The sequence below is a fragment of the Emydura macquarii genome, unplaced genomic scaffold (assembly GCF_026122565.2).
Source record: "Emydura macquarii macquarii isolate MOO-44397 ecotype Brisbane River unplaced genomic scaffold, CSIRO-AGI_Emac_v2 contig_3348, whole genome shotgun sequence".
Lineage (NCBI taxonomy): Eukaryota > Metazoa > Chordata > Testudines > Chelidae > Emydura > Emydura macquarii.
Window position 1 is genome coordinate 6,381,699 of NW_027133485.1, and position 11,094 is coordinate 6,392,792.

At 43.7% G+C, this 11,094-nt stretch overlaps 1 protein-coding gene across 1 annotated transcript; it reads left to right on the forward strand.

The window, feature by feature from the left end:
• Nucleotides 1-6,831: 6,831 nt before the first annotated feature.
• On the forward strand, nt 6,832-9,648 carry NDUFS5 (NADH:ubiquinone oxidoreductase subunit S5). The gene is made up of 2 exons (XM_067533886.1): nt 6,832-7,071; nt 9,289-9,648. The coding sequence occupies exons 1-2, from the start codon at nt 6,856-6,858 to the stop codon at nt 9,391-9,393; spliced, it is 321 nt and encodes a 106-aa protein (XP_067389987.1). The 5' UTR covers nt 6,832-6,855; the 3' UTR covers nt 9,394-9,648.
• Nucleotides 9,649-11,094: the final 1,446 nt, after the last annotated feature.

Genomic DNA, 11,094 nt, shown 5'->3' on the forward strand with positions numbered 1-11,094 from the left:
CTAACCAGAGACAAAGGGGAAATAGCACAGAGGAGGAAAGATGGACAGGAATATGCAGGCCAAGTGGAGTGAGGCTGAACTGAGGGACTGAATGAGGGAGAGGAGCGGAGCAAACAGCCAAAGAGAACATGGGAGAGAACACTGAGGCTGCTTCTGTGTCCAGTCTGGCTAATTTGAGAGTTGCTGTGGGCCCTGGAGTTGGCTTGTTCTGGAATCTTTCTTCCCTTGTGTCTTGAGGGACAGGGGAGCCCCATTTGAGTCTCAAAGCAGGAAATGCCTCCATAGTTGAATCTGGAGATCAATGCTTATGCCTTGCTCAACAGCGACTACAACATTCCACTGGCTGCTTTTATGTTGAAGTAATAATGATCGATCAAGGTGCAGGATCTTTCGTGGGGATTAATTACTGCTCTCAGAAGCGGATCCAGGAGTATCAAACAGAAATGAGATCAACCTTACACGGAACATTACCAGGGCTCTGAACATTGTTAAGAACTATTATGTTCAACAAAACTAACACAGACTGACAGTGCCGTACTGTGTGCCCAGAAGTCTGGAATAAAACCGTTGGGGATACAGAGGTTGGAAACAGAAAGCAGCAAGCTGGGAGCTAGATATTTTCCAGATCCACTGATATTATCTAAGGCCTAAGGAATCATTACATCATCCCATCTCTGACATTCCATGGAGTGATAGGTGTTGTTTCTTCAACCGCTAACACGGTGTCTACTGGCACCTGGGAAATCCTAACAGGAGAAAAGCCAATCCCCCAGACTATCCCCTCAACACACACATGGATGTAAGAACATGTAATACTGCTCTGTCTCCTTCCAGCTGAGCATCATAAAGCACTTCTCCAACCCTAATTAACCTTCTCAACATGCCTGTGAAGAAGGAAAATGATCTCCATTTTACTGATGAGAAACAGAGATTAGTGGGACTCCTCCAAGGTCACAGAGCAAGTGAGCAGTAGAACCAGAACCCAGCAGTTCATACACTGCCACCCGCCCCCCATTACATCCTCCGGGAACCAGACGTAGAACCCAGGAGTTCTGATTCTCAGTCCCTGCTGCTCTGATTGCTGGATACCACTCCCCTTCCGGTACATGGAACCGAATCCAAGAGACCACCTCCTGCTCTGTCCCCTAGAGCACTTAGCTCATGTTTTTTAAAAGCAGAGAGCCAGAAGCGGTTCAAGCCCATTTGGCCCTGGGCCCGGGTCTGACTCTGAATCACAAATGAGATATGATTGGTTATGAGTCTCCCAGTCCACAGGGAGGTGGCCCTGTAACATGGTATTGACCAGTGGGAGACCAGTGTGTGTGTGGTGGGGACAAAATCTGACACCCCTCAAAGACACAGAGGGCTGGGGGGTATGGATCATTCATTACCCCTCCAGCGGCAGGGGCACTGGGGAACTGTCAGCTCTCCAGCCTACAATGGGGATCCTGGGGATGTCACCCCTTCAGTCTGCATTGGGGGACGCTGGAGATTTCACCTCTCCAGCTGCAGGGGCACTGGGGAACTGCCAAGGGCAGTGGGGATCCTGGGGATGTCACCCCTTCAGTCTGCATTGGGGACCCTGGAGATTTCACCCCTCCAGCCTGCAGATGGCGCTGGGGGGAAAGAATGGAGATGTTCCCTTCCAGCTCCCCAGGGACGCTCTCTCCTTCCTTTCTCTATGATTCCTCCTCCATGATGTGACCCCTCCCCCCTAAGCCGTAAAGTACAGCGCGGGTGTCGTGCGAAGGGAGCGGTTGACTGAATTGACGGCAGCGAGTGTCGTAAAAGGCCCCCGGGGAGGCTGGACGGAAGGACGAAGGCGGAAGGCGGGTGGCAGATCGTAGCAGGTGAGGGTCCTGGTGTCGGTGGTGTGTCGGGCTCGGGGCGGCGGCGGCCCTGCCCCTCCCCCCGGGGTGGGGGGCGCGGAGCTGCGCAGTCAGGCAGCGCTCCTCGCTCCAGCCTGCCGCCCCCGTGTGCCGGCGGGGCTGCCCCGCGCTCCCGTCTAGGGGCTGGGGGCGCCAGGCGGTCGCCTCAGGGCTTGCCCCACCCCCCGTCTCCCCGCCCTCGTGGAGGGGGCTGCCCCGGACAGGTGTCTGCGTCCCCGCCCCTCCCCCACAGGCTGGTTCTTGGGGGGCCGCGAACCCGCGGCGCTCGCGGTGGCTGCAGCGTTTCGGTGGTGGTCACCGTTACTACGGGTGAGCAGGACTGGCCTGCGATTGCCAGGCGTGTTTCTTCCTCCTGCTTTTCGCAGCGCTGAGCAACCCCCGAGCCCGCTGTTCAGAGAGGAAGCAATGTCTGCAGGGCAGCGGGGAGTTTCTGCACCTTTGGAGTTGGCGTCTGATTCAATCTGGGTTGCCTCTGTTGTTGTTTGTCAAACCATTTAAGAAGGAGAATGGCCTACAAGGGCATTGTTCCTGGTACACGAAGACGCACTTGATAACAAGTTTTCCAGGTTTTGTTTCCACTCTTCTGAAACATCCTGTCCACTTTTTGCTGACAGATTTGGAAATGTAACATCCTGATGTTTCAATCCCATCTCCGCTTGTGCAGAACTCATAGCTGGTCCGCATTTATGATTTCCTTCAGTTTGAGTGCTTCCATTGCGTTGGTGAGGTCTGAGAAAGTAAGCGTCTCCTAGAGGTCAATGGGTTTCAGCTTTATCATTACATTGTTCAAAAAGAAATCAAACCAGTTATCAATATACAAAAATATAGGGTAATAAAACTTACTGAAGTCCTGCTTTTATGTTCACTTTTTGTTCTGGTTGTGTTTTTCCATCAGTTTGGCATGTAATCTAAAAAAAAAAATTTCGGTTTAGCATCTTCATCTTAAAATGGTACACGTCAGTAACGCGTTGCTTTGATTCCTCTAGCTTCCTCACAAGTTTGTCAAAGACACAACCAATGCTGTTGGGGGAGGGAGGAGCCACCTGTAAACTTCCTCAGTGCAAGTATATGCACCATCTTCAGTACCTTTAGAGAAAATCTTCACTGGGGAAGAATCCCCTGCTGCCTTGAAGCAGGGTGTAATTGCTGGCTGTTTCTCAAAAGGTGGTCAACTGCTGGGTTAAGGGATAGTCATCTTCTACTCACGTCTCAAGTACTTCTTTCCATTCAATTTAAATAAACTCAGAAAAAAACCTTTTAAGTTCTCTTCTGCACTTTGCAGGCACAAAAAATGGTTGTAAATTTTCAACACAATTGTTTCTACGTCAACTGACAGCTGATTGCTAGCATTTTTAGAGGTATCATGGCTTATGTGGGCAAGGAGTTTGCCTTCAGAAGGCAGTCATTTTCAGCACATACCTAATACACCAAGTTGTATTTGCCATAGTTCAAACGTGCGTTATCAACGAAGTATGCAGTAATACAGTTAACATTAAGCTGGTGTTTCTCTAGGCAGTTCTTTATAGCACAGTGAATGCCATTTGTAGATTCATCACTGTCTTCATAAATATCAAGCAAGTTGCAGTGAACACCATTTGATGTGATAAAATACCATATGCATGTTGAAAACATCTTTCTGTTCCCTCTATTTGAGGCATCAGCTTTACGGAGAAATACAAGGGCTGTTGTGTTGGCGATGACGATCAATCCTGTAAACAATTCCTCAAAGACTTTGGGCCAAAACATTGGTCACCTATAGCTCTGCCCTGATTCTTACACGAGACAGTTTAACAATATTTGAATCATGAAACATTTCACTAGCAAGCTTATTGCTACAGTTCATGCTGTTGTAACTAAGGCTGTGTTTAACTACATGGTTGCAATTTCTTACACTGAAGGTGACAGAACTGCAGCATAAGAGACAAAGAATTTGCTAATATTTGTCATATATTTGGCCGGTGTGCTTTTTTTATGTCTGTTGTTAATCATATGTGGTCTTTGTTCAGTTTTGCCTCCATGCTTGATAATGAATTCACACCAACAAAAAGGACAAGCCATTTTACCTGAAATGTCACTGACAGGTTTTACCCAGTTATTTTTCTTGCCCTTGTCACTTGCATCTCTACAGTCTACTTCGCCCCCCCCCCCCCCCCTTTAGGCCCAGGATTCTCTGAAGTTCTCACTGTTTCACTCTGACATTTACTTGATGTGTAAATGGTGCTGCATGATGGAGAGGTGTGGCATAATTTGAGTGACATTGCCACCCCATGCAGCAGGTCAAGTTGCCAGCCAAGCAGCAGCATTTTGCAGAGTGCTGCTCCAGTCTGGTTTAAATATAGGATAAAAGGTGCCCTGTACTGATTTTTGTATGGGGCAAGCAATTTTTTATTTAAATAGGAAACACCCCTTATAATACAACCTTGGGAGTAAGTCTTGGTCACCCAAGGGTTGCCTTAGCCCCTCCCTGTGCTCCCTGCCTCCAGGGGTTGGGGAGAGCTGGGGTGTTCCCATTGTTCTCCCAAGCCCTCATTCAGGACTGTGGTGAGGAGGGAAGGGAGAGTAGAGGCTGAGCTCTACCTGTCTGAAACCTCTGACTACCCTTATGCCTCCAAAGCGAGGGCAAATACCATTAGTTTGGAGCCCACAATGTGTGCACAGTGGATCAGCTGTTTGTGAAAAATGGAGAGACCCTTATCATTTCAGTTCCTTTTCCTGATGTATTTAAAGGGGCTTTTGCCAAGGTAAAGATTCCCTATTAAAATAATCCCTTTCTTTAAATAACATTTTATTGCAGGTCATTAAAACTAAAACATCTTCAAATCTATCTTTTTATTGCTAATGCTGTTTGGGGGTTTTGGGTTTTTGTTTTAAACTTAATTTGTTCTCAGTTTGGACAGTGAAAGGACAGGTCAATTTCAGTTTCGTTTCTAATCCATTTTATTTTCTGTCTGTCAATTATTACCCTAGTGATATAGTACTGGACTGTAAACACTGCAGGATGGTGTTTAAATCCAAAACTAATAAAGGAAAATCCTAAACTGTCAATGCACCTTTGGAATCGTGAGTGCATCCTGTCTGCTTTGTGCTTATCTTTTAGGCCTCAAATTGTGCAAACACTTAAGCATGTGTGTAACTTTACTCATGTGTAAGTAATCCTCTAGAAGTCCAGTGAATGTTAGTAGGATTAGGGTTTTAGGCCTTGCCTAGACTAGAAAGGGTTTGCTGATATAGCTGTATTGACAAACACTCCTAATGTAAATCTCAAGGCACTTTACAAAGGAGTAAGTATAATTATCCCTAATTTACAGATACTGAGGGAAACTAAGGCATGGAAGTGACTTGCCCAAGGTCACCCAGAAGGCCAATGTTAAAGGAGTGAATAGAACCTGGGTCTTCTGAGTCTCAGTTCAGTGTGCTACCGACTACACCGCATAAGCTATACAAACAAAAGCACTTTTGTACCAACATAACTGTCTACACTGGGGCTTTTGTCAGTATACAAATGTTGTAAAAGGATTCACACCTCTAGCAATTTTCTATACTGGCAAAAGTTTCTAGCATAGATTGGGCCTTGGACCGTAAGCTTTCCATGGCAGGGATTATCTTTATTTTTTATGTATCATGCTGCACCACCATATTGTTGAGTGTTTAAATTTAAATTAAAACATTAATACATTTTCTTATCGTGTTTTATTTTTATTCTCTCTCCCATAATCACAATGGTCGTTGGGGCACCTACATTTGGGAAATAAAGTAGATGAAAATATCATATTAATTATACAACATTTAAAAACAAATTATTTACTGCTTTGTTGGTGAAAATACAAACTAAAAATTCCATATTTGATACTTAGCATTATTGTCTCAGTCTAGTTCCTTATCCCTATTGTAAGAAGTAAAGCATTTCAAACCTTGGGTGTGTTCTCTGTAACTGTTATTGACAGTGTATTATAAAACCAAGAATTTATTAGAAGTATGCAGTACAATCTCTTCCTTGAATAGCCTACAGTCTAAATAAACATAGAATATACACTTGGGGCCACATACAGTACTTGTTATTGGATAAAATTCCTGGTGACTTCAGTGCTGAGACTTCAGTGGAAGCTTAGTCTGAGTGGAAAAACTGAGTAAGAATGTAAGGCTTGTCTTACAGACCTGAGCCACACTGTGTGGTATCACAATTGTTAAAGCTCATGCAAACCTGAGAAATGCAAACAGAAGAAGGTACCAACATCCTACAAGTCACTTTTTTTTTTTAAGTGTTGGAAATTCATGGAGCTTATGTTTATCAAAAGCCAATTTATTGCAAAAATGCAATCATAACTCACATCCAACTCTTGAGTACAACTGCCCTTTGACCTGCCTATGCTGTGGTTGGGAGATCAGAGACAAAGAGAATGAAGAGATTTACAAGGACCTGTGAATAATAACCTCCAAGATTATACAAACAAAAGGCTTGTGTATATATATATTTTTTTTAAATCTATGGAGGAGTACATGTGTATGTCTGCAAGCAGGTCAATGTTACCTGAGTCTGGTGTGAAATGCTATTTTATCAGTGCATTTTATTATGAATGAATCTTGTGTACAATAGGAGCCATCCATAGAAATGCCATTAAGAATGGATATTTTTCTTTCGTTTTAAAAAAATTATTCCAGCACATTTTCTCTCTGTTCAAATGCCAAAGAAGTTAGCTTGTATTCTCTCTAACTGCTGTCCAGCAAAAAATAGACTGCTTTACACTGCACAAACTCTTAATATATGTTGGATGAGTGTCTAACTCTTGCTTCTGCTCTTGTGAAAATAAAATTTAATGAATCACTTTGGGGGGGAAGTATTAAATCATGCACTAGAAAGCTTTTTTAAATATAACTGCTTTCATATGCTTCTGTTTTACTGAGCTAAGTCTTTAGACTAGTCCTATAACAACCCTCCTTTATCTCCTTCCTCACTTGCTGCTCAGCCATGCCATTCTGGGATCTCCAGGGCAAGCTGGGAATCGATGCGGACAAATGGATGCTGCATCAAAGCTCAGAGCAGCCCTACAAACAACCAGCTGTGTGCCATGCCTTTGAGAAGGAATGGATTGAGTGTGCCAGTGGCATTGGGCAGATTCGTGCATTCAAGGAATGCAAGCCGGAAGCAGACGACTTACATGAGTGTATTAATAGGCACAAAACGGTAAGACAATGTGAGCGAGATGTGTGGCGGGGAGAGGAGTGGGGTAGAGGGAATGTGCATTACACAGTGTGAACACTGGGATAAATCATAAGGGCTATGCCAAATTTTCAATCCAGTACAAAGAGCAATAACCATACACCAGTCACTAATCCCTAGGGCCCAAATTCTACCTCCAGATTCATGTCTGCGATTCCTAATGACTTCAGTGGGAGCCTGAGAGCAGAATTTATCCATAGAAAGGCATGGTTTAGCCTGCGATGAGAAACTTAGTATTGTGTGGAGACAGCAAGACTGAATATCCTCAGTGGATTACTGGAAGATCATGTAATCCTATGTCTGACTCTCAAAACATTTTTTTCCCCCTTGGAGATTTTGTTCCAAGTCAGTTACCGGTTATTGCTGGGATGAGTACTTTGTAGAATCTGAGCAAATAACCTTGCAGTGAAATGCAGACACGGCACTCTTCAAGCATTGACAGTGTTTGTGTTCATTTGTAAACAAGACTGACTTCTAAAAAAAAGTTCGCTCCAATTCTTTTTCACTGAGTCAACCGATGTGTTTCCTACTGAGCTGACCAAGTATGGCAGGAGACATTCCTGTATTGGCAAACTGAGCTACAGAGCTTGTGGAACATTGCAGCGTGCTGTCTGCTTTCCAAGAACTTCAGCTGTGATGCACCCAACTTCCCGCTTCCCAATGCAAATCATTCATGATTCAATTAGGAAAACATGGATTTGCAATCTTTGATGGATCAACCTCTCTTCTTAAAAGGGATGCCGAGGGCTATGTTAACAAAGGGCATCAGATATGTGAACTGGGAAATCTAAATCAGAATGGCTCTACTGTTTACCTGTTTCCTGACTGCAAGGTCCCTAGTCCTACTGTAGTATAGTAGTCATGATATGCTTGTACTGTGGAGTTGTTATAAACAAAAATGTTGCCCATTAAGCTGATCCACAACAAATCATGTATTAACAGGTAATTGAAGATCCGTTATAAAAAATAGTTTCCCTAGGATGATATTTAGTGGTTATGTAGCACTGTACGTTTTCAAAATGGTTTACAAACATGAGCCCTTTACAACATTGCAGCCAAAGCTGTTTATAAGTTTACAAGATAAGCTTATACATAATGGGGCCATCACTGACCATTATTGGGGACACATGGCAGAAAGGGACTTCAGGAGAAGTAGTAAGATGGAGTCTTACAAGGTAGTTTAGTGTCAGAGCATTGTGAGAAAATAACCAAAGAGGTTAAATGCTGTGGGGTGAACTCTCAACTCTGAATTTTCCTTGTGGCTTCTATGAAAGTTGTATCTTGACTCAAACCAGCTGATGACTAGTAGTAAATGTTTATCATATGATAGCTGAAAGACCCCACTTAAGACTGGAGTCCCAATGTGCTAGGTGCAGTACAAACAGAAAAGAGACAATTGTCCTGAAGGGTTACAGTATAAAGGCAAGACTTTCTCTAGTGGTGGCAAGCTTGTGCGTGGTGCTTTGTACTTAAGCACATTGATGATTCCCTTCACGGAGAAGTCTGTTTTAGGATGCAATTTTCATTGCAACACAAAATATGCTGGGTTACTTAGCTGTCACCCAAACTGTGACGCACTTTACTTTCTTCTTGTTTGCAATGCCAGTGTAATTCTGTGTTTGTGTTTTTTCTTTTTTAAAACAAAACAAAACTCAGTGCTTCTAAAATGCCTTTTGCAGCCCTTCATCCATAACAACAAACGTATATGTGTGGCTGATTTTCACAGGGAGAAATAACATTGATAAGGAAACAAGTTTTAGTTTGGGAGTGGTTACAAATGACTGGGAAGATTTTTAAAATTCTGATAATGTCTATTAAATAGACACGTTATATTTTACTCTCTGTAACCCATGAAATACTCATGCATGTATGTGGTATTACAGCCCCTTGGGCTGCAGCTGCTGTTGGAACACATGACCACATAGACTTGTGCAAGTTTTCCATTCCATCCAATGGAGCGGTGCACACACTGTTATATAGATTCTCATCACAGTTCTACTCTGTGGGGGAGGAGGTGTGGTGATAGTTTGTACCTGGCGACTAAACTGTCCTTGTGCATTTGTGCCAGGGTCCTGACCTGCAAGGCTTTGAAGGGAGCCTCACAATTCCCACTGCTTCTCTAGTGGCCTCATTTCCTGCTACACGATCTTTATTCATTAACTCATTTGGGGTCTTTGACAGATAAAGCGTATGATGGCGGTTTTGAACCAGAGGAAGCAGCTGATGAAGGAAGGGAAATACACCCCACCTGAGCACCACACTGGTAAAAATGAGACCAAGCCTTGATCTGCGGCTGGTGACGCGGAGTCCGTCTGGCAGCGGAGCTAACCATGCGTGTGCATGTTGTGGGAATGAAACTCTTCTGTAAAATTTAGCCCAGTTATGCCCTGTGTAGAGTTGTTCTGTTGCTGGTGTTTCTCCTGCAGGCCAGCCATGCAGAGTACATGTGTTCGGAATAAAGACCCTGTCACCTTTTGGATTAAATGACACCAGTGTCTGTAACTGATCGGTTCAGAAATTAAATATCTCCTTTGGAACCTTCCTCTTGGCTCTGTCTTGTTTTTCCTGAGGAGTGGCATATGGCTTAATGCTCTCAGTTTGAGGGGGATTCTGGCACAAGGGCAGCTCACAAATGCATTGGGGCCTGGTCTGTAAAGACACTGGGTGCCCACAACTCTAGTTGAAGTCAGTCGGAGCCGTAGCCGCTCAGCACCTCAGAAAATCAGGCTGTAGCTAGCTGTTTCCCTTTGTTACTTCTGTGTCTTTTAAAAGCCCCGCCACATATCTTAGTACAGCATAAACTAGGCTGTCTGTTCTGTCTGTATGGCCAATGTGCAGATTCCCTTATCCATGATCCAGCGGATCATTACCCACCACCAACATTCTTCCCTTAGGAAATATCTTTACATCTCTATCCAATATTCATAGTTCCACAATAAAGCATCAGTGCCCAAATCATAAACTCAGTTAAAGAAGTCAAATTTGGATCTTCCTTAAAGTTCAGCAGTTTAGATTCTGGGGCAGGCTTGTAACTCTGCTTTCTCTCCATGTGCTGTTAATTGGGCCCAGCAGGATAAGCACCTGTAGAAATGTGGAGTCAGAAGGAATCAGAGTGACTGGCTCATCATCTTGTTCCTTGTCTTATGTCCTCAGCAGCTGGCACTCAGAACCACATACTGTATTTAGAACAGCTTCCATAAGTAAAGACCTGTCTTTTAGGACAGGTGTGCATCTAGTGCAATTCAGCATGTCCAAAATATACAACAGCAGGGACACTCCACTTACAGCCTGCTTTGTTGCTCATGTGCTGTGGTATCAGTATATACGATGAACAGATGAGGGATCTGGAACATTTAAGCATTTAATTTAAATAATTAAGCAGACCTTCATAATAAAATGCAATATTTGCATTAAGATGCAGAAAGTGTTTAGTCAGTGTAGAGAAATAAGAGGGGTGAGAATATCTTTTATCAGTATAGATTTTCTTTGGCTTACCAGCCTGCAACGATCTGATTTCTGCTCAGTAGTGATAAACCTTGCTTTTAAACCCTGCGTGTCAGTCTGGTAAACCTGAAGAAGAGGTTGAAAGCTTGTCTCTTTCACCAACGGAAGTTGGTCCAATAAAAGATATGACCTCACCCACCTTGTGTCTCATATCCTGAGACCAATATGGCTACAATACTGCCAGTCCAATCAAAACTGTGAGAGTTCCCCTTACTTTTTTTGGTGAACTCCTCATGGATGACTGGCAACAGTCCGGGCTGGCTGTGTGTATCTGTGGCAATTTCATTTTGTACGGTTCTATGCACTGTGACAGCTGTGCTTCAGCACTTAGGAACTGAGGCATGGAACTCTGGCTTTTTATCTCTTCCTTCTAAATGTGAAAATGTTATTTTTGTTCTTCATTTTCCTGAGCACCAGCCTGGTTTTGGAAAATGGTTGAAGCAAACGTGTACCTAGAAGCATAGACTGGAAATGTCTGCTTTA

Excerpts from the sequence above, each read along its gene's own strand:
- NDUFS5 (XM_067533886.1), top strand. The coding sequence starts at position 6,856 with ATGCCATTCTGGGATCTCCAGGGCAAGCTGGGAATCGATGCGGACAAA. Across the intron at positions 7,072-9,288 it reads GTATTAATAGGCACAAAACG|ATAAAGCGTATGATGGCGGT; the intron begins GTAAGACAATGT and ends GGTCTTTGACAG.